The sequence below is a fragment of the Hipposideros armiger genome, unplaced genomic scaffold (assembly GCF_001890085.2).
Source record: "Hipposideros armiger isolate ML-2016 unplaced genomic scaffold, ASM189008v1 scaffold_0, whole genome shotgun sequence".
Taxonomy (NCBI): Eukaryota; Metazoa; Chordata; class Mammalia; order Chiroptera; family Hipposideridae; genus Hipposideros; species Hipposideros armiger.
Window position 1 is genome coordinate 1,896,811 of NW_017731350.1, and position 21,937 is coordinate 1,918,747.

General features: G+C 41.7%; 3 protein-coding genes across 10 annotated transcripts in view; 1 reads left to right on the forward strand and 2 right to left on the reverse strand.

The window, feature by feature from the left end:
- Nucleotides 1–14,399, reverse strand: part of GPN1 (GPN-loop GTPase 1) — a 15,604-nt gene extending 1,205 nt beyond the window's left edge. The window contains exons 1-13 of one of the 2 annotated variants that reach the window (XM_019667337.1): nucleotides 14,232–14,399; nucleotides 13,065–13,158; nucleotides 11,126–11,165; nucleotides 10,266–10,332; nucleotides 9,507–9,544; nucleotides 8,317–8,395; nucleotides 8,026–8,120; nucleotides 7,020–7,065; nucleotides 6,207–6,353; nucleotides 5,420–5,502; nucleotides 4,076–4,115; nucleotides 3,327–3,417; nucleotides 1,563–1,670 (exon numbers count right to left, since the gene is read on the reverse strand). In XM_019667337.1, the coding sequence (XP_019522882.1) occupies nucleotides 1,563–1,670; nucleotides 3,327–3,417; nucleotides 4,076–4,115; nucleotides 5,420–5,502; nucleotides 6,207–6,353; nucleotides 7,020–7,065; nucleotides 8,026–8,120; nucleotides 8,317–8,395; nucleotides 9,507–9,544; nucleotides 10,266–10,332; nucleotides 11,126–11,165; nucleotides 13,065–13,158; nucleotides 14,232–14,342 (1,039 nt within the window). In that variant the 5' untranslated portion in view covers nucleotides 14,343–14,399. The remainder of the gene's footprint in view (nucleotides 1–1,562; nucleotides 1,671–3,326; nucleotides 3,418–4,075; nucleotides 4,116–5,419; nucleotides 5,503–6,206; nucleotides 6,354–7,019; nucleotides 7,066–8,025; nucleotides 8,121–8,316; nucleotides 8,396–9,506; nucleotides 9,545–10,265; nucleotides 10,333–11,125; nucleotides 11,166–13,064; nucleotides 13,159–14,231) is intronic. The other variant, XM_019668095.1, reaches the window with a different exon arrangement.
- A 10-nt stretch (nucleotides 14,400–14,409) lies between these two features.
- Nucleotides 14,410–17,501, forward strand: CCDC121 (coiled-coil domain containing 121). Of its 2 annotated transcripts, none has more exons than XM_019664171.1 (2): nucleotides 14,410–14,983; nucleotides 15,442–17,501. In XM_019664171.1, exons 1-2 carry the CDS (start codon nucleotides 14,514–14,516, stop codon nucleotides 16,373–16,375), a joined length of 1,404 nt encoding a protein of 467 aa, XP_019519716.1. In that variant the 5' UTR covers nucleotides 14,410–14,513; the 3' UTR covers nucleotides 16,376–17,501. The 2 variants fall into 2 exon arrangements, with proteins under 2 accessions (XP_019519716.1, XP_019520528.1); XM_019664983.1 differs by having other exon boundaries at nucleotides 14,544–14,675.
- Nucleotides 17,502–18,006: 505 nt separating this feature from the next.
- The window catches only part of ZNF512 (zinc finger protein 512), a 30,596-nt gene continuing 26,665 nt past the window's right edge, over nucleotides 18,007–21,937 (reverse strand). For all 6 annotated transcript variants that reach the window (XM_019627210.1, XM_019623470.1, XM_019624218.1 and 3 more), the window contains one exon: nucleotides 18,007–21,074. In XM_019627210.1, the coding sequence (XP_019482755.1) occupies nucleotides 20,766–21,074 (309 nt within the window). In that variant the 3' untranslated portion in view covers nucleotides 18,007–20,765. The remainder of the gene's footprint in view (nucleotides 21,075–21,937) is intronic.

Sequence of the window (21,937 nt, forward strand, 5' to 3'; positions counted from 1 at the left end):
TAATGACAGAAATTTCATTTTTGGGTGAACTAACCCTTCAAATGGTCACCAACAGGTAAATGAATAAACAAATTGTAGTTTATTCATACTAAAAAAAAAAAAAAAAAAAAAAAAAAAAAAAAAAAAACATTACTGATACACGCAACAACATGGATGGATCACAAAAGCATTACACTGAATGAAAAAAGTCAAATGCAAGTTAAATACTGTGATTCCAATTCTATGACATTCTGAAAAGGCAAAATTATAGAAGACATCAGATCAGCGGTTGCCAGGAACTAGGCGTGCAGGAAGGGACTGAATAAAAATGGGCATGAGGAACTTGTGGGGCGATGGAAGTACAGTAAAACCTTGGATTGCGAGTAACATGGTTTGCGAGTGTTCCGCAAGACGAGCAAACATTTCTAATACATTTTAACGTGGTAAATGAGCGATGTCTTGCAATACGAGTAGTTTGTTTCTGGAATGAATTATGCTCGCAAACCAAGGTATTACTGTCCTCTGTATCTTGATTATGATGGTGGTTACAAGACTAATATATATGCTAAAACTCATCAAATTACACACTTCAAAAAGGTAGGTTTTACTCTATAAATTATACTTCAATAAATCTGATTAAAAAGAGGCAATTTACATGTTAGCATCCAGCACATGAGTAAAGAGAGGTTTGCTCTTGTCATAGCTAGGACCTAAAAGGGCTGTTTCAAGAAACAGATTCTGTCCATGAAACTATGCCAAATGGAACCCTTTTGGGTTTCCAGATCCATTCTATCCTCAGTGTTAGAGTCCTTTCTGAGTAGTTTAGGGCTGCTAAGACCTTCTTATTTTTTTTATTTTTTTTAAGATTTTATGGGGGAATTTGGGGAGAGGAACAGCGTTGGGGAATCGGGGAAGAAGAACAGACAAATTGCTGTCCTTTTGATCTTCAGTCTAGTTGTGGAGGACGCCACTTCACTAGCCCATGTTGGTATTATCATTGCGCTTTTCCTGGGTGAGGCAGTCACTCGCCGGCCATTGGATGGCTGCTCACGGCAGCTCACGAAAGCTCACACCCACTGCCAGCCAGCCCCACTACAGCCTATGCCATCGCCAGTGGCTCACAGCAGCCCAGCTCCAGGTCAAGCTGTTGTTCACCATCTTAGCTGTAGAGAGCGCAGCATCACTGGCTCTCATGTGGGATCTGAACCGGGGCCCTGCTGCTCAGAGCTGGTGCCCCAAGCTAACTCCTAACCAATGCACCACTCGGCTGGCCCTGTATTCTTAAAACAATAATTATAATAAACAAAATCCTAGATTTCTCAAATTGAATTAGGCCCTAAAGATGAGAAGAAAACACAGACTACTAAAAGGCGTATAATCAGCTCAATATTAGCCATCCAGTGGGAAGGCCAGGAACTCTCAATATATGGAACTGTTTCCTGGTGCTGTATTCTTTACCATCTCCTCTCTCCCCTATTTCTGGCTGCATGCTTAAGGTCTTCTCTCAACAAGAAGTTCCTGAGCAAACAATGTGAGGATAAGCGGCTAGTCTGTTTTCATGAACCACCTCAGCCACCTCTTACCTCTGTGGTCAATATCATCAGTGTCACTGTCTGCTTCCTCGTCCTCTTCATCCAAGGTTCCCCGAGTCAGGATCAAGTCAGAAGGGTCCCGCGCAGGAGATAAGCTATCTAGAGAGAAAACACCAGTGGCATGTCATGAACACATGCCTCCTCAAAATGGTGATTTTGAATCAGTAAGTAACTATGCTTATAAATTTGACAGGATGAAAGTGACTATGACACAATGCAGGATCCTACCTCTTCTAAATGTATTGGTGATGCCACTTAACATTTCTATAGTCGTTTAGTTCACAAAGCGCTTTCACCATCCTAATAACCCAAGATCTCATTTTTACACTGAGGAAAAGAATTCTCATAGCTTATCTTGGTAGGAACATGTTTACTAGCTTACAATTTGGATGAGACTATGGTTTTTTTTTTATGAAGGCTGAAAACATTTGAGCAAATCCATTGTGCTGGTGAGTCAAGGGGGAAAATGGGGAGCAGGGAGGAAGCATCCTAGCAGAAATTAAGTTCAGAGAGGGTCTGAAGAGAACAGGGGTGAAATGATCTAGAATAGAGGAGCCAGAGTACTATTCAAAAATAAGAGGGATAGGGGGAAAAATGGTTAACAGACCGATGTATCTCACACCATACCCAGAAATAAACTCTAAATACAGAAAGTACTAATACATATAAGTACTAGGATAAAACATGAGTGAATTCCCCTTAACAGAGGTGTAGGTATAAAGGATTCCCAACTGTGACTCAAAATCCAATTGCAATAAAAGATAAATAAATTCGACAACATCAAAACAAAATGAAAACTTTTGCATGGCAAAATAACACCATGAACAAAGTCAAAGGACAGCTGACAAAGGGGAGAAAAATATTTGCAACATGCATCACAGAAAACTGGATTCTCCCCGTACTCCATCAATGGGTATTAAAACTAGTGAGTTAACATTTGAATGTTAAAAAAATATTTATATAGTCTCCAAGCCTCAACCCCACAAAAGGGGTTTACGAAGGGAAAAATAATAACTTTACGATGGAAAAACCTGGAAGACACCACTTCAAGCAAGTGATCAAAGTTAACATCACCAGTAGTGAAACAAATCAAATCATGTGCCTCCTAGTATGATGTATGGAAAAAAACACAATTTCATTTTTGTAAAGTTCTGCCAAAAATGCACCACCTGAATCAAATTATGAGGAAATATCCAAAAATACCAATTGTGGAACATTCCATAAAATAACTGCCCTGTACACTTCAAAAATGTCAATGTCACGAAATACAAAAAAAAAAACTAAGGAACCATTCCAGATTAAAGGAAAATAATTATTTTAAAAAATAACAAAGTAGACATCAAGTATCTTGCCAAAGTAAAGCAAAAACTCCCTGAAAAGGAAGAAACCAAAATGATATAGTTGCATTCAACTTTCAGGTTTGCTTTTCCAAATCATTATATATACATATATATGTAAACAATAAAAAGTAATATACATATATAAATGTAAAATGTACATATATAAATATAATACATATAAATGTGAATATGGATAGTGAATGTGGCAAATACAAAGAAAGACTAAAGAACCATTCCAGATTGAAGAAGGCTAAGAGACATGACCCTAAATGCAATGCAGATCCAGATAGATAGATCTAAAATGCCACATTTACTTTATCCTTTTTTCTCTCTCTCTTAAATATAAATATCTCCCTGCTAAGTAGAAATAGAGTACCTTCCTTTTAGTTCCTAACACCAAGAGACCCTCCAGTACCTGTGGCAGTCCCTGAGTCCAAGGCTACAGAGCCCATATCTTTCCGAAGGCGTTCCAGTTGTTCTTTCTGCTGCCGGCTCTGTGCACTGGCCTGTACAGAGAGGGATGTATCATCATAGTCAAAGAGGAGCCCCAAGTGAGATGCCAGATTTCTAAGTGGAAATGAGTGATTACACAAATACTAGAGACGACTACAATAAAACACGGAGGCAGGTAAGCGATAGCTGATATGGGGACAGAAACACGGAGTAGTGTGGGCCCAGATTAGCAGAAGTTCAGGCTGGAGGGCTCTGCAGACTGAATCAGAAGTTTCAGAAATAGGACATAAAAACACATCAAAAGAACCCTCAAGTAGACACAGCAGGAAGGCTCGGTGATAAGGAGCCCAATGCAGCCGTTGGGGACAGGACACCTGACCACTTGGAACATAGTTGTGAACCCCCACTCTGTTCCTCAACAAAATGCTACAATTAGTCTTTAAATGAGTAGCGGTGGGGGTGGGGCACAATAAGGACTTAGCATGTAAAACAGGAAAAACCTGATTTTTAAAACTTCAAATAAAGAGAAGAAAAATAAGGGGCCTTTCTGCATCCAAACAGCACACATAGAAATTTACAAATTTAAATTAAGAAATATCTAAAAGATACATTGATGGCCAAAACAAAAGTATTAATGGCAGGAGGATCAGAACATAGTTTGAGGTTGTTTTTTCAGTGGCCCTGAAATACACAAACAGCCTCCTCTCTTACCAGTGATTTCTTCAGACGTTCATATTCAGGTCGATACTCCCTGGAAGAGAAACACCTTCTAAATTCCTATGCTTAATAATCCCTCCTGCCCACCTCCATATCACTTCTATTTTCCTAGGACTCCGACAATAAAAAAGGACCTTACTTCACTAAACATCAGACATAAGTGTCACTCACTGAGATCCTATCCCTATGGAATTAAAAGCCAAAGCACCTGCCCTTACCCTGAAACTAGAAAAAAAAGTCTGACTGCTGGGCTAAAGATTAACTCTGAAGACCGTGACTGATGAGCTTATCATTCATTTGGATAAACATTTGAGATGAATAAAAGAGGCTTGGCCTAGTAGGTCCCAGAAGCCCAATATATAATTACAGGGTTTATCAGATCAACAATGAAAGTATACAAAACAGAGTCTAACCTGAGACTTTGATATCACACACACACACACACACACACACACACACACACACACACACACACACACACACACACACCTTCTGATGAATCAAAATAAAAATAATGTGTCTGAAAACCACAATGCGGTTGTTAAGATCTTGATAAGTATGAAGCCAAAGCAGCATGCTAGTAAGCAGCCAATTAACAGGCTACAGGCCTAAGGAAAGTTTCTACTGCTGACTCCACTTTCCTTAAGGTAAACGGAATTCCAGTATTAACCACAACAACTGTAACAACCATTTATTATGAAATGTGCTTACTGTGAGTACGAGTCAGCAATTGCACTAGGTGCTTTACATGTTTTCTTAAATCATCCTCATAATGACCTTGGCAATAAATGCTATCATCCCTGATCTACAAATGATGAAAACTTGCTAAGGTCACTCATTTATTAAGTGGAGGAAACAAATCCAACTCATACCTGTCTGACTCCAAAGTCTGTGTTCTGAATCGCGGGTCAGCCCATGCGGCAAACGGGCCAAACCAAGCCTGCCGCCTAGTTTTGTAAATAAAGTTTTACTGGAACACAAGCGTGCCCACTCATTTCCAAACTGTCTGCTGATGCTTTTGTGCTACAATGACAGAGTGGAGCAGTTGCAAAAGAGATCGTATGGCCCACAAAACATAAAATATTCTGGATTTTTATCAAAAAAGTCTGATGACTCCTGCTCTTAATCATTTAATACAGTGAAGATTTTATTAGATTCCTGTTTTTTTTAAAAAAGTTAATGGGGACTTGTTACCACTAGGTGTGGTCAGATCCAGTACACATATACATGGCAAATACATACACTATGAAAACCAAAGATTTGCCTGGCAAAACTGCTATCATATCAGAATTGTGGGTTACTAAGAATGTCATCAATAGGATTTCCCATTATCCTCACCTTTCATATTCTTCTGCAGCACTGGTGACTTGCACAAAGAATTCATCCAAGCCTGTACCCGCAACAGCAGACACACCCACCACCTGCCAAAAGCCACATTAATACCACTGAGGAAACAGATGTATATTTTTAAATGGAGGATATTATTTTGTTCAAATGGTATACAATCTTCATAAAAGAACTTTCAATACTTCAAGAAGTTTCTGGCAAACAGTAAAGCTAAAACAAAACAAAACAGCATGCCTACTCAAAAGTCACGGAAATAAGCCTATGGAAAATAGAAAACTGAAAAAGAAAGAGAATTAGAATCAAACGAGTAGCAGGACTTTTCATCTATTCCCTAGCAAATCAAACCACTGCCTGTTCTCTATAAAAATTTGCTTGGGCAATTAACATACTCTCTGCCACCCATACCCACTTTGCTTATACGAATCTTACCCTTCCTTCAAAGCATACCTCTAATGCTATATCCTCCAAAATCTCTCATTTTAAAAGTGATCTGCCTTCTGACCTCCATCAGGCCCAACTTCCAATCTTTCTTAAGGTACTTACCACAATATATCACGTTTCAAGTCTGTGTGCAGTCTTCTCTTCTAACTAGACCATAAACTCTCTGGGGGTAGGGTCTCTATCTTATTTATCTTTTAAACCTCCAGTTTTTAATAGGTAATGCTTTAAAATTTGCTTTTCAGGAGGTCATGAACTTCCTAAGATGGTTCAAAGCCAGCCCTACAGGTTAAAAGTTCATCTGGAGAGACTGTCAGAATGAGCAGAAGAGAAAATTTACCCTTAGTGAGCTGTAAAACTCATCCAACACCAGGCTCATTGAACGGGTCAGGTTACTGACGTATGTAGTCTCTTGATTCAAAGCATCTTGGAAAGCCTCAAAATCTTGCATCCACTCCACTGCAAAGCTGTGATCAATGATGTCAGTCTGTACCAGAGAGAAGTCAACTGTCAGCAATCAGAGATGAGTGTAGACATCAAACAATGACCAAAACAATTTTTTTAAGTGGTGACAGAAAAAAGCAGTCATTCTTATATTTTCCTTCTCTGCTTCCCCCATTTCCTCCTCCACTGCAATAAGCCACAAAGACCCAAGACTGTTGTATTGTGTAAATAATTAAATGAAGATATGTGTTCTCTTGAATGAAGGAGACCCTTCACTATCCACTGCCAATTGACCACGGCCACAGTGGATGCCAGCATATTCCAGGCCCTGAAGTCAAGCAGTCTCATTTATCCTGGCCATCAACCAACAGGGAAGTTTTGTTTTTGTCTGTTTTGCTACTTCCAATACACTAGCAGTTCCTTTCCCCTGCTCCCCTCCTTACACAATCTTGATTCTGAGGGATAATCTATATGCCGTAATTAAGGGGTTGCTCTATCTAGGCTAAAGTAACTGAATGAAAGTCAGTGATAAATATTCATTTAATTTGATTGATCTTCCCAGAAATGCTCATGACTTTGTTTCAGTTAAGCTTGAATCTGTTCCCCAGCATCTGAAATAATCCTTGTCACCTACCTAAATCTTCCGATAACACAAGGTTCTGATGAAAAAGAAATACAGTACAGAATCACAACAGTAAGGATCACTTACTTTATTCATGACCACAATGAAAGGCAGCTTGGTTTTGTACAAGATGCTGAAAATCAAACATCAAGACATTAGCAAAGGCACTTAAGCTCTTGTTTACCCAGTGTCCGTCTGCTGGAATTGAATCAAAAGAACGGGAATGGGTTCAAACTCTAAATATAGGTATCCATTCTTACCTGGCACATATTCTCCTCCCCCAAGAGGCAAACCGTCACCACCATCAAACAAACACATACACACATACTCTCCCTCTTCTTGGAGTAATGTTGTTTGGCTACTGATCCTGTTTTCTCAGAGACTTTTCTCACAGAAAACAGGATCAGTAATAAAGCATTATTACTCTCAACAACCAAACAAAAAAATTGTCTTTTAAACAATTAATATGAAAATGAACAAATGTTGTTAGTCATCAGATATCTATTTGGACTAGGATTTCTTGCATCTAATAAAAAGGGACATCCCTAGTCACATGAGAAAGGGCAAATGTTGGTGGCTTTTGATACCCCCAAAATCAAACTCTCAGTATTAATAATAGTCTGCCTTGCTCCTAGGTTTAAGGCACTAACATAACCTAATGAGGCATGTCCTTCCTCTGCTCATGGCACCACCCCTGGGGCAAAGCTGTGCATTTTAGAATCATGGATAAATCTTCCTATTCATAATCTCTCTTCTTGTTATAACTTCACTCTACCTATCATAACACAGAAAAGGAGCTCTAATCTAGTTAGACTTAGGTTTCACTCAACTAGGAGCAATTACTAGAAGACTCATATTCATACATCACTTATTTCTGTAGCAAGGGAGGAAGAGGAGCAGTTGCTGACAGAATGCCAACAGCACATGTGCCTCTTTTCTCTTCTGACCCCAACCCAACTTACAATCACTAAACTGAGGCGCAAATCTGAATGAGCACAAATCTAGCAGTAAACACTCAGGACTCAAAAACAAAAGAGAAGACGATGACTCAAAAACATACCTTGATGTAATATGAAAACCAATAATCAATTACCTGCAGGCATAGAGCATATTGGACATGAAGGTCACTGGGTTGGAACTTCTCGATGTGTCCATTACATAAATGACAATCGTTGGAAATGAGGATGCCTAAAGCCACAAAACAGTCAGAGTTTTAGCAAGAGGGCTAATGGCCTGTCCCCAGACTTTTCCCACTTTCCTTAGCAAGGGAGAACCACTTTAGGCAGGGTGTAGAGCTTCTGGAACTCCCTTCCACATAAGGTCCCAGGCAAGAAAAAGAGGCTTATCCAATCTAGCTCTCAGTAATAAGTCCTACAATACTCACCAGGGCCTCAGTGATGATTGTCCCAGAGGCTGACCAAGTGAATACTTCAATCTGTCCAGGTGTGTCAATCAAGACATATCTGAGTGAAGAAAGACCATTAAAGAAGTATTACACTTGTGCAATGCTGAAAATATTCTGTCACACAAAACATCAAACATCTGGTTACTCAAAATTGGGATAACCTCTTCACACTGCCAATTCTAACTTCCTCCCATTGCCTTTAAAGTGCATGCCACACTCCCCAGGCTTTGTTCAATGTCCACTATTCATGCTAACGGACAAGAGCGGCAGTCTATAAGTTACTGCAAATGATCACAGGGGAAACTGATAGTTATAGAAACACATTGCATTAAAAATGAGAGGGCCAGCTGAGTGGGATGCCAGAAGGCCCAGGTTCAGATCCCACATATGAGGGCCAGTGACACTGCCCTCTACAGCTAAGATGCTGAACAACAGCTCAACCTGGAGCTGGGCTGCAGTGAGTCGCCGGCATAGCTGCAGCCCCTGCTGCAGTGGGTTGCCATGGGCTACTGTGGGTAGCCAGCAGCCAGCCTGAGTGGCCAGCAGCTGCTGTGAGCGGCTGTCCAGAAGCCAGCGACTGATCTGCCTAGCTCGGGAAGAGCACAATGATGGTGCCAACTTGGGCCACAACTAGACTGAAGAACAAAAGGACAGCAACTTGTCTGTTCCCCTTCCCCGATTACCCAACGCTGTTCCCCTCCCCCAATTCCCCAATAAAATCTTTTTTTAAAAAAAAGAAAATTTAATTATGGGTAATGATAACAAGAACAAATGTTTTATTTTGATACTTTTTAAGTAAAAAACAATTATTCTCTCTGATTTATGTAAATTATATTCATTGAAACAAGGGTGAGAAAAGTGTTTCAAAGACTTTAATGCCAACAAGTATGGTTTCCCAAGAGAAAGCAGGCAGACAACTGAATTTGGACAAAGTTTCAAAATATCTCCTAAGAAGCCACGGGCATATACCAAAGTGATTGGGGAGGGATACTACTAAATATAACTCTAAACAGCAGCTTAATGATTTTCTTGCCTAGATTTTTTTCATGTCTAAGTTTCATCTCAATCTACACCCTTTCAGAGCTTGATGCTATCTCAAAATCCTTCATGAAGCCTAGAAATATGTCACCTACAGGGTAATAAAATGGCGCTAAAATGAAATCACTTACTTAGACATGTTCTGGGCCTTCTCAATAAATTTCATCACCTAAAAAGAAAAAGATGCCAGTTACAACAGGATCCGATTTCAACACAAAATCACAGGGCCTTACGCAGGCTGGGCTGCCTCAAGCTATTGAATCTTTGTGTTCTCCATCTTAGAACCAACCAATAAACTCACTGACCCAAAGAAACACAGCCATATCAGCAGCACTGCAACCCCCTGGAGCACACTGCAAGGACCCGAGAAGCTAAAGACTTGATCTATCACTTGCCAAGTCACTTCTCCTGGTGCTTTGGCAAAATGTTAAAGCCTGTCTTGTGGAGTGACACCAAGGTAAAACAAAACTAATCTCAAAATGCTCTTATAGAAGAAGGTGAGAAGAAACCTGAAAGCTGACAACTACTTGTCACTACAAGTTAAAAGTCCCATTATTTTTCCATTCCATGCCTGCTGGCCCATCTCAGTCCCTCTACTCCATCCTCAGGGTACCACTACAAGCCAATAACAGATCAAGAAATGAGCCTAGGTCTCCTGGCTTTTTGTTTTATTGGCTGTCACAAATATTAAATGCGAAGTGTTCATAACACTGATAACCCTCTCATAGCTCACTTCTCTACCAAAATGCCTATTTAAATAAATGCTTATTTATTTTCTATATTTATATCCAGGTTTATTGCTCTTCTTTCCCAAGGTTATCAAGCTAAGGCATTTAGAGTCACAGGTTTTTACAAAGTCATGCCTGTATAAGCAAAACAGATAGACATACCTGATCAAATCTGGTAGCAAAGAGATTGAGTGAGGTCACTATGCCACCATTGGGCCCCAGTCCATATCTAGACACTAAGTTGAGGATTTAAATTGCTTATAGATCAATACAGAAGATGAAGTTCATAACTAGGATATCAGTCACACAAACAGCATTATATTAGTGGTCCATTAATGGATACTAGCAAACTAATCCTTGACTAGTAACACACAACTTTAACTTCACAGGGAAACATTCATCACCAAGGTCTTCCTCATTTATTTATTGTTTTAGGGATGGCCAGGCAAAATGGAGAAATTAAGTGACCAAAACATAATAGATGTGTCAGGCAGTGACAACCTTCTAGCATTAGCAGTTAAGATCATCCAAATAACGCCCCTTGCTCTGACCCTCACTAATCAAGCAACCTGCTGATTATAATTAGTCTTCTGACCTAGATTTACCTACAGGGAAAGTTATATATTCAGAGTTGATTATACTCAACCTACTCATTTCTGAGTTTCCCAGTCTGAAGAGGTGGCGACCAAAGGATTTATCCTCCAAGGCAATACTACTTTCTGGGACCCAGGCACACTACCAGCTAGCCTCTCAATCTGAGCTCTCTAATTATAACAGCCAGCAGTCTGGGAAGATGGTAAAAAAACTATGAACACAAGCTAAAATAGTATTTCTAATCACCTACAATACTTCTCCCCACATTCATCTTCCACCTCCTAATAAAATTACTTTGAAGCAATCAAATGCTTTTGTTAGTTATGTTTCGCAAGGAAATGCAAAAACACTCTTTCAAAGCCACAAAATATACAGATGGTAACTAGTCAGGGATGAGTCAACACCAAAGTAGATGAAGAAAAGGATACTGTTTCATGACTTCTTTATACTTCACAGTGTCACGAATATCTGGGGGGAGAGGAAAGAAAGAATTAACTGGAATTCAACACATATGAAACAATATAGCATGAGACCCTCAACCAATAATATCCTAAGCCAATAGGTCTCTCAAGTCATCTCTGCTTCCTCTGAGGAAAAAAATTAAGTTTCTCTCTTGGCATCTGATTTATTTTTAAATTTATTTCCTAAATTTTTAAGCTAAGGTCATTGAATTGTGATAAAAAAAGAAGCAAGATTTTGAAGAGAAGAATTGAAGGGCAAAAGGTGCCCTAAACCTTCTCTACCAGCAAGAAGCTGAAACTAGCCTTTTAGGATTCTCTTCTAATAATTTCCCCCAGCTTCACACTGGTTTCCTCCCTTATAAAGGATAACTGCTAGGTAACCCAGGAAGAATGTTAGGCTAGGAGAGCTCAAGTTATGGTAGAGATGGTCTGAGACAAGGAGAAGTTTTATGCAACTTAATACCTTATCAGTGATAATATGCATAGAAAAAGGGAGCTAAATCAAGAAAATAAAGGTTTATTTCTTACTAACTCCCTCCTGGTAACAAAGGTAATGCAAATATGATTTTTAAAAGGAATTAATCTGTCCAGTAATATTTAACTAAACTTATCTGTCAACCTAACCCATCAACTATTGGAATTAGAATTCCATCTTTGAGTGAGATGAACAATTTTTTCCCAAATTCTTCTCAAAACAATCTCTGCTCTTGATACAAGGCCTTCCTTTATTAGTTTGTTTGGGGTACAAACAGCTTAATAGGGTTAAGAAGAGGTAAGGAAGAAGAGGATTAGCAAACAGTGATAACCTAAAAATCAGGAAACTTAGATCCTATCTAGAATCATGACATTGGATCACATCCATTCTTAATCTTTTTAGAGTCACAGATTCCTCTTAGTTTTATGATAACTGGGAACCTCTCCCCAAAATAATGTACATGTGCATATATACACACATTTTCGCATGTAACTTAAGAGAGTGGAAGCAAGATTCCTACAAATCAGTAAGTAAACTACCACACAAAAACCCTTATATTCTAACTTTGAGAAAAGAAACTAAAAAGGTATATGTATGTATATCAAAGCCTGCTGAAAGGTTTATGGCCTAAAAGTGAGAGGACTGACTTTCTGTCACTTCATTTTCCCAAATAACAACAGCCTGACAACCTAGGGTCAGAAAGAGGGAATAAATAATGCTGAGTGGTAAGGAAATACATTTAGGAAAGGGAAAGGAGTAAACAAAGAGAAAATGTAAATAAGGGAGAAGCTTGTTTAGGGATTCTAGCAAATCCAAGGTAAATAAAAGTAGACAGTTTAGAAAAAAAATGAAAGCATTAAAAATTGGCAGGCTGGGGCTGGCCAAGTGGCTCAGTTGGTTAAGAGTGCGAGCTCTGAGCGACAGGGTCACTGGTTTGATTTCCACATGGGCCAGTGAGCTGCGCCCAAGCTGAGCTGCCGCTGATCTGCCAACAGGTGGTAGGATGGCTCAGCTGGTGAGAGCATGTGCTCCTAACAAGGTTTCCAGTTCAACTCCCGCATGGGACGGTGGGCTATGCCCACCCACAACTAAGATTGAACACGGCACCTTGAGTTGAGCTGCCCTGAGCTGCCGCCTGGATGGCTCAGTGGTTAGAGCATGCGCTCTTAGCAACAAAGTTGCCGGTTTGACTATCACATGGGATGGTGGGCTATGGCCCCCTGCAACTAAGATTGAACATGGCACCTTGAGCTGAGAGGCAGAGAGCTGCCAACGGGTGGCCAGATGGCAACCGGACTTGGAGCTGCGCTAGCTGCGCCCTTCACAACCAAGATTAAAGGACAACTTGGCTGTTCCCCTTCCCCAATAAAATCTTAAAAAATAAAAAAATTGGCAGGCTGGAGGCTTTCCATTCTGAGGCAGTTTACTTACCAATATTGGCAGGAAAGGGAACTTCATGCACAGCTGGGTCCAGGTTGATTACATAAGGTGGAGAGTTTTGGCAATGCAGGTGTCCCGTGAGCCTCTGCAGCAATATGGGGAGAGGGATTCAGTGAGACAAAGAGGGCATGATAAGGGGACAAAGGACATTTCCCTCTATCTGAAACATTCACCTCCAACATTGAACTCTCAGTTGAAATGCTACCTTTCTTTATTATCCATTTAACAGAGCCTCCCCTACACTTGATCATTTATTTACTTGTTTTTTGTAGGGGTTTTTTTTCTGTCACTCCCACTATAACAGTACTTTCCTGAAAGCAGGAACCTTGTCAACCTCATTTTCACTGAACGTCCAAACCTGTACAGTTTATAAGCGTTTATTTGACAACAATGACCAGGAAGCAAGATCTCAAATTCTCCTGAGAATTGCAGTTTTGCAGTTTCTTTTATGCATTTGGAATTAAGGAGGTAAACATAAGGAAGATTAAATAAGTAAAGGTGGGAGAAAGCAAGTGGGGGATCAGATTACAGGATAATTAATAAGATTACGCACTCTCTTGAAAAAGAGGCATTTCAAAGGTGTGTTGTTAACCAACCTAGATGCACAAAAACAATGGACATGGCTTGCTTAAGGCAAAGATACACCTTTTACTAAAGAAGTTATATGCCTGGGGCCATGACTACCCATCAAGACCTGCCCAGTTAGGAATTTATGATCAGATCACCCTGAGAGGTAACTTTCGGTTAGGCTTATTACAGTACCCCTTTTTCATCCATATGTGAAATATTATATAATGGGCACGCAAGACATACGTAATTCTTTAGCAAACGACACCGAACGTCTGTGCGGTAGTACTGTACTAATCACCAGTTACTTGTAAGCCTCTGCCTCCCAGGAGTTGGCAACATTATCGCTAAGGCAATTCCAGTACAACTAGTTAAGCTGTACCAAGTATGCACCGAGAGTGTGCAAATGGGAGCGTTAATTAACCCAGACTAGGGTCCGAGAAGGCTTCGCCCAGGAAGGAACCGGAGATGCTGGCAAGTCCCCAAAGCCACGCGCCAGTCCCCTCTGACTCCCTCCCATTCTCCCTGGCCCTCCACCCGCCGCAGACAACCTCTCACGCACACCAACTATGCCCGCGCCGTGTATGTCACCTGTACGAAGGTGGTTTTCCCAGATCCCGCCATTCCCAACACCAACAAACACACTGGGGGTCGAGGACCCGCCGAAGCCTGCGGCTCAGCGGCCGCTGCGGAGGCCGCCATCTTTCCCCTGGTCCCGCCCACTCTACCATAGCGACGCGGCGCGGCTAGAGAGACTTCCGCAATGCTCGGGGCTGCGAACGAGGGTAGAACTGAGCCAGCCGGAAAGGGAAGCGCGAACGGGCGCCAGAGCATCTTCCTGTCCCGACCTGGCTCGGGGGCCAACTAGTGACAATGGCGGGGAAGTGGAGGCTCTGGGAGGAGCACAAGAGGGGGCCCGAAAAATTGGAGCTCAAGGTCGTAGGGTTGGGCCTGGGAAGGGCAAAGCTCTGGTTCCCATGGAAACAAGATGACACAGGATCCCGAGGGCAGGGCGAGCACAGTGCGAAAAAGACAGTGAGTTTCCCTTGCCGCCCACAAGGAGCGGGAAACAGAGGCGCCAGAGAACCGAAGGCTCAGGTGTATTCGGCCAAGGAAGTTAAGCAGCTCAGGGCTGGGCCGGCCAGGACTGCGGTGGGGTGGGACCCCAGGGGTTGCTGTGCAGCGCCGAGACCCGTTGAACACAGAACCAAGAAATTGCTAAAACTTTCCTCACGGGGACGCCGTATCCGTCTGTCGCAGTCCCCTGACACTATCTCCTTGGCAGTCACCCTCAGTGAACTACAGCAAGACCTGGGGGATAAACGCTGGGATTCCTGTCGCAAGTAGGTGCTAAAGGGGTGCTTCCCTCCACGGAAGCGAACTCGGAAACCGAAAAGGTGGTGCAAGAGCCGAGAAATTTATTCCTGCTCCCGACCACCGAGTCTGTTCTTGTCCTTTGTAGCTGTTCACTAGAGTCGTAGGTCTAGGATTCACACCTTGGCTCTGCCACTTGCTAGCTATGTGAATCGTGGCCAAGTCATAAATTCTCTGAACCTGTTTTCTCCTCTTTAAAGTTGTGATAATACCTCACAGGGTGGTACTGATTGCGTACTGTAAATTGTAAAATACTCTCCCTCATCTTTACCCCTGGTTATATCATACCCTGTGCCTCGCAGTGTCAGGAACACAATATGTGCTCAAAATATTTTCTTGTATGAGTTCAAGTACAATTGTGCGTTTTGTTTTTCCTAAATTTTAATTAAGAACTGATGGGGGAATGTCTCACTTGTTTTTCCTTCAGGTTTGCTGAGGACTCCAGTGGTCCCCCTCCACCGTATCTCACTTTCATAAATAATTTTTTCAAGCCAGAGAAGCCAACAACAGCAGCGATGAGGCTTAAAGAAACGACCGTGGAACTGATGACGCTGGACAAGCAAATAAAACAAGCTCAAATTCGGCAAGTACCGCTAATGAAGGAAACTTGGCAGCTACTCACTGAAAAGTTACAAGTCCAGGATGAAAATAAATTCTTTCTGGAATACCTGACCAACGAAACTGAGAAGTACAGAGGGCAATTTGAGAAGCTGTGGAACAACTATTTACAAAGAAGTGGGGCGATTGAAAGAAAGAGACAAGAATCCGCCTCCAAACATGCGAAACAAACTTCAGAGCTTAAAACAGAGGTCTTGCAGAAGGAAAAGATCCAATCCGATTTGAAGCAGCAGTTGCAGGTACTGAGGGACGTTTCACTATTAAAAGAGAAACAGGAGCAAGCCATAAAGGCATTAGAGGAGGAGAAAAAGCAAGTCCAAGCTGAGACAGCTGCAAAGAAACAGGAAGTCCAAGTCCAGTACCTCCAGGAAAAAGCATTACTGGAGAAACAACTGAGTGAGCCAGACGTGAGGCAGTTGGGAAAGAGAAAACAAAAGCTTAACAGGAAGACCCAGGCCTTGGAGTCGGCAGCAGAGAATTATGCTTTTGAGTTCTACCGCGGTGTCTGCAGAGAGAACCAGCAGTTACAGAAGGAATTACTGCAGCAAACTTGGCAGTGCCAGAAGTTGCAGGCTACTCAAAGACAGTTCAAAAATCAGAAGCAGCAGCTGCAGCAAGAACAGTGGTATGTGGAGAGTTTAATCCGGGGGAGGCAGCGACTGCAAGGCATGCGCCAAAGACAAGGACCCCCTCCCTTAGGCACCAAAATCAAGGATGAATCCACAGTAATTCCTAACATATGATTGATGAAATAAGGACTAGAGCAAATATTCTTAGGTGCTGCGTAACAGGAAGGCTTTGGGATCTCATTGCTATGGTAAAATAGCCATGATGTTTTCGTGTGAAGGTTGGCCAAGGAAGATCTGTCTTTTTGTCTGCTTTACTATGAAGGAAATGAAGCAGGGTGATGTTACAGAAAGTGTGTTCAGGTGGGAAAGACCTCTGAGGTGAAATTTAGGTTGAGACTTGAATGATAAAATGAAGTATACAATGCAAACGGGGGGTAAAAATCATTCCAAGTAAAGGGAACAGTGAATGCAAAGGCCCTAAAATGGGAATGAACTTGGCTAACATGTAGTTGGGGAATGGTCAGAGAACATGGGTAGAGCAGAGGAAGATGAGGCTCAAAGATCAGCAGTAGGAACACAAAGGGCCTTATAGGATAAGTAAAGGGAGTCACTTATTCTAAGTGCACTGAGAAACCATTAGGCTTTCAGCAGGTGAACAAAGTCTGATTTACAGTTTTAAAAACTCACTACAACCTTCTTATGTGGAGTATCCAAGCCAGTAAAAAGCAGAAGAAACCAATTAAGAAGCTACTGTAGTCTAGGCAAGAGGTGATGATGGTTCCAACTGAGATGGTAGAAACAGACGTGAAGACATGGGATCAGACTATTGTTGGGTGGTGGGAAAATCAAAGGTTAAGATGAAGCAGAAGAAAATTTTCTAGTTTTCCCTTTGAAGGAGATAAGCAGAATATATTTTTTTGATTGTGTGAACTGATTTTTAAAATAAAATATTTCAGACATACAAAAAAATGTAAAGCTATGAGAAATTCACTATCCACCTTAAGAAATAAGAACTTCCAAACTCACTTGTAGTCCCTCTGGATCCCAGCACTATACTAAATTTGGCGTTTATCATTCCTGTGCATGTTCACACTGTTTACATATATTAAAATATAAACATAATAAATATATTTGTATATACTATACTTTTATATTTACACAAATCCATAAACAATATAGAGCATTTTTGCATGTTTTTAAATCTTATATAAATGGTACACTTGATGTATTCTGTAACTTGCTTTTCCCAGACATTATTTTTGAGATGTATTCATGATACAAGAAGCTCTAATTAATTTCATAGCTGTATAGTATTCTACTATAGGACTATGTCACAATTTTTTTTTTTTAAGATTTTATTGGGGAATTGGGGGAAGGGGAACAGACAAGTTGCTGTCCTTTCGTTCTTCAGTCTAGTTGTGGAGGACGTCGCTTCACTGGCCCATGTTGGTATTATCATTACGCTCTTCCCGGGTAAGGCAGTCACTCACCAGCCATTGTACAGCAGCTCACGGAAGCTCACGCCCACTGCGGGCCAGCCCCACTGCAGCCTACGCCGGCCGGCGACTCATAACAGCCCAGCTCCAGGTCGAGGTGTTCACCATCTTAACTGTAGAGACACAGCATCACTGACCCTCATGTGGGATCCGAACCGGGACCCTGCTGCTCAGAGCTGGCATCCCAAGCCAACTAACCAACACACCACTCGGCCGGCCCAAACTATGTCACAATTTATTTTCTCCTGATGATGGTCAATTAGGTTATGTATTAGAGTAGGCTAACAAAGAGACCCAGGAATGTATGTCTCAAATAACAGGCATTTATTTCTTGCTCATCTAATAGTTCGATAGATGTTCCTGGTTGGCAAGTAGTCCTCCACAGGGTGATTCAGGGAATCCACTCTCTTCCATTTTATGCTCTGCCATCCCCTGGGGCCCCATCATCATGTGCATCTAACCCAAGGAAAGGGAAAACAAGCACGGTGGTACACTCACTCAAAACCTGTGGTATGGAAGTGACACATCACTGCCACTCATATTCCACTGGAGAGTTGGCTACCCCTTCCCTATGGTGAAAGACTGGGAAATGTGGTCTAGCCATTTGTCTTATAATCCCATAATTTTGCAAGTTGAGAGCAGATTTTGGTGGACAGCTAGTAATCTCTGCTACATGTTTCCAGTATCAGTTATAAGCTGGACTGCAATAATCATTCTTGTTTATGTCTCCTGGTACACCTGGGCAAGAGTATATATATATATATAATCTAGAAGTGAAACTGCTGAGTTTTAGGGCACATCTTCAATTTTGCTAGCTACTGTCAAATCATTTCCCAAGTGATTGTATGAATTTACACTCCAAACAATGCATTGGAGTTCAAATAGCTCCAAAGCCTAGCTGTACCTGATACTATCAAACTTAAGTTTCTGTTATTCTAATGAATTTAAAAACTGAAAAACTCAATAGTATGATCAGGATAGTCTATACTGAGTCCTGCTGATCACTGGCCTCAGGAAGAAAAAAAAGGAGTGCCTGCCAGGGCCCTGAATGAGACTGGGCAAGTTTCCTATGCTAATTCACTTTCATCTCAAATTATTCATTTTAACCGCAGATTTTAAGAGCTAAAGAATGACCGATTTTTGGTTAAGAGAATGTAAAAGTACCATTTATTGCTATCATATCTACTAATACATTGGTGAAATCAATAAAGAATCTACATTAAAAAATAAAAAAGAATGACCGAGACAACTGCATTTGGTACTTATTTCAAACTCATTCCCGTCCCTAGCCATCTTCTTACCTCCATACACTGTATCAGCAAGGAGTCAAGTAGCGGGTCAGTCAATGATCAACTGGAAACATCAATCTAACGGAGAGTTGTTTATTTCTTTTGTCATTGCCAAACATTTCCCAAGTCTTACGCACCAGAAATTAACATAGCTTCTTCACTTCTCCTCCCTGACAATCCTTATCTACTGAAAGGGCTCTAAGGGCACAAATGCCAATGAAAATATAGAGTGGATCGATCATACCATGTCCTTCACTTGTTTCAAAATTACCTATTTGGGCAATACCCAAATAAGTCTTCAGTGCCCCCTTATCTGAAAGTGGTCTTCACAAAAGCCCACATTTAAAAGCTCTATGGAGGAGCACACATCAATTAGAGTGGTAACAGCCTTTCAGAATTTGAAAAGGTAGTGCTTGTCAATATCAGGGTTAAGGGTCCCTTGCATTTTATATGGCATATGCCACAAAAATTGGCAAGAATATATAAGACCAATATGTATGGAAAAGGGGAAGAGAATCCAGAAACACAACAGAGCTGCTCTAACTGATGCTCCCAAGAAAGTCAGCCTCAGAGAGAAAACAGCCCATTAGACATTATCAGGTAGGCGTGAGGGACAGAAAAAGAATATTTCTTTCCAACTCCAGATAACTATCTACATCTGGTGTCCAAGTCTCAAGACGTAAAGAGGATAGAACACACACAAAAGAGGAGCGAGGGCAATATTCTCAGACAATTCAGACAGAGGTTGACTACAGGGAGGGGTGACGATGCAGCTGGGTGTAGACGGACGAGCGAGGTCAAGGCCAGGAGGGAAGGAACGTGCACCTCGGCTAGCTACCGATCTTCGTGGCTTTACCAGAACAGTGGGATTGTGTCAAAACATCAGGGTCCATCAGTGTGGTCTTTCTCAATCCTTAAAACTGAAGGAGCAGAACAAGCTTCGGGAGAGCACTGATTATAGCGACCAATGCAGCCCCAGGAAAGCTGAGGCAGTCTTTATTGCTGCTTCTATTTTCTTCTAGTTGTTTTAATGTTTGAGACACATTACTCCCCAGGCTGCTTTCCATGCCTGTGGGTCTAGTTAATCACTGCTACTTGGGACAAACGAAGCAGTTCCCAGTAAACTAGTGGAGGGGCGTTCTAGCCTTTTCATCCTAAGTCCATTTTCTTACTTTCAACCCTAAAACCATACTGAGAAAACAAACAGCCTCCATATAATTTGCTTCCTGAAGAGACGGGATAACCTTATTATATATGAGTGACAACATTTCCAGCTTCTAGGCTTGTAAATATCACAAACACAAAATGATTAATCAGTACGGTTTTTTTTTAAATTAATTTGGAATTGTTTTTAAGCTAGATGATGTTTTGTGACTACTAAATCAATGGAGTTTCCAAGAACATTCTACACCCCAGGAAGGAAAGAACAACCAAACAGGTTTCTTAGACTTGTACAGGGCAAGAGGGGCCTATAGCTGGCCTTAAGAGGGGCTCTTTGGGCAAGATAAGAGAAAAACGAGAGGACTCCAACAAGAAATAGCAGGGAAATCTACCAAAAAGGGTGGTAATGGGAGTGGAAGGGGGGTGGTCAAAGTGAATTAGTAGGGAAAACCGTGAAATTTATACAGAAGGAAGGAGCTGAGACAGTCACAGCCTCACACAAACAGCTGAAAGAGTACATTTTTCTTCCTCAGCCCCCATGACCCAGTCCTTCCAGCACAGGTCCCCGTGACAACAGCATCGCACCCACTCTCCTAGGAGCACATTCACACTGACTGCCTACTTCCTTCCTCGTTTATGATTCGTCTTTGGGGGCTTTACTTTCTGGAACTGTGCTGGCACTGGCCCCTGCTCTGGTTCTTTACAGGAGGTCGATACTAGCAGTTCCTCATTATTCCTCCTCTGCTCCTTCCCTACTCTAAGGCTCAGCTCTGCCTCAGGAAGCTCGGTGCAAGCCTGCTGCCGCCTTCGCAGAGACCTTCTGCTCCTGTGCTGCTGCCTCCGCTTTTCTTCTTCTTGCTGCCGCTGCTTTATCTTCATAAGCTTTTCAAAACTTTTGGTTGTTGTTGGGTTTACAACAAACCAGTCCTACAGAGGCAAAATAGAAACATCATCCAGTCAAAACACAGTGGAGAGCACACAGAAGGGGTATGGTAAGAATTTTCTTAAGGGGCCGGCCAAGTGGCTCACTTGGTTAGAGCACCAGCTCTGAGCAACAGGGTCGCCGGTCTGATTCCCACATGGGCCAGTGAGCTGTGCCCAAGCTGAGCTGCCAACAGGTGGCAGGATGGCTCAGCCGGTGAGAGCACGTGCTCCTAACAACAAGGTTGCCAGTTTGACTCCCGCATGGGATGGTGGCTACGCCCACTGGCAACTAAAATTGAACACAGCACCTTGAGCTGAGTGGCCGCAAGCTGCTGACGGGCCACCAGATGACGACTAGACTTGGAGCTAAGCTAGCTGCGCCCTCCACAACTAAGATTAAAGGACACCTTGTCTGTTCCCCTTCCCCAATTCCCCAACACTGTTCCCCTTTCCCAATTCCCCAATAAAATCTCTAAAAAAAACAAAAGTGATCTACAAAGTCTGTTTATTTAGTATCATCCTACCTATTTACCTCCTATGTAAAGATGTCATGAGATGTCAAGCTTTGGGCCATAGGAGATTTTTATTTCATGACAGTATAAAGGTTAACAGCATAAATTTTTCAGGCAGACTACCTGGGCGCAAATCCCAGCTGTTTCTAGCTCTGTGACCACGGGAAAATTACTTAACCTCTCTGAGCCTCAGTTTAAAAAATTAAGGGTTGGGAGACATCAAATCCAATTATGAAGTATTCGTGAAAAAAAAAAAAAAAATGAATGTCAATCTAAACCAAGTGATCTGATCAGTCTTCTAAGTCTAACTACCAATTTATAAGAAATACCCAGAACAGAAGATCACCACCATGG

Excerpts from the sequence above, each read along its gene's own strand:
- CCDC121 (XM_019664171.1), top strand. The coding sequence starts at position 14,514 with ATGGCGGGGAAGTGGAGGCTCTGGGAGGAGCACAAGAGGGGGCCCGAA. Across the intron at positions 14,984-15,441 it reads CGCTGGGATTCCTGTCGCAA|GTTTGCTGAGGACTCCAGTG; the intron begins GTAGGTGCTAAA and ends TTTTTCCTTCAG.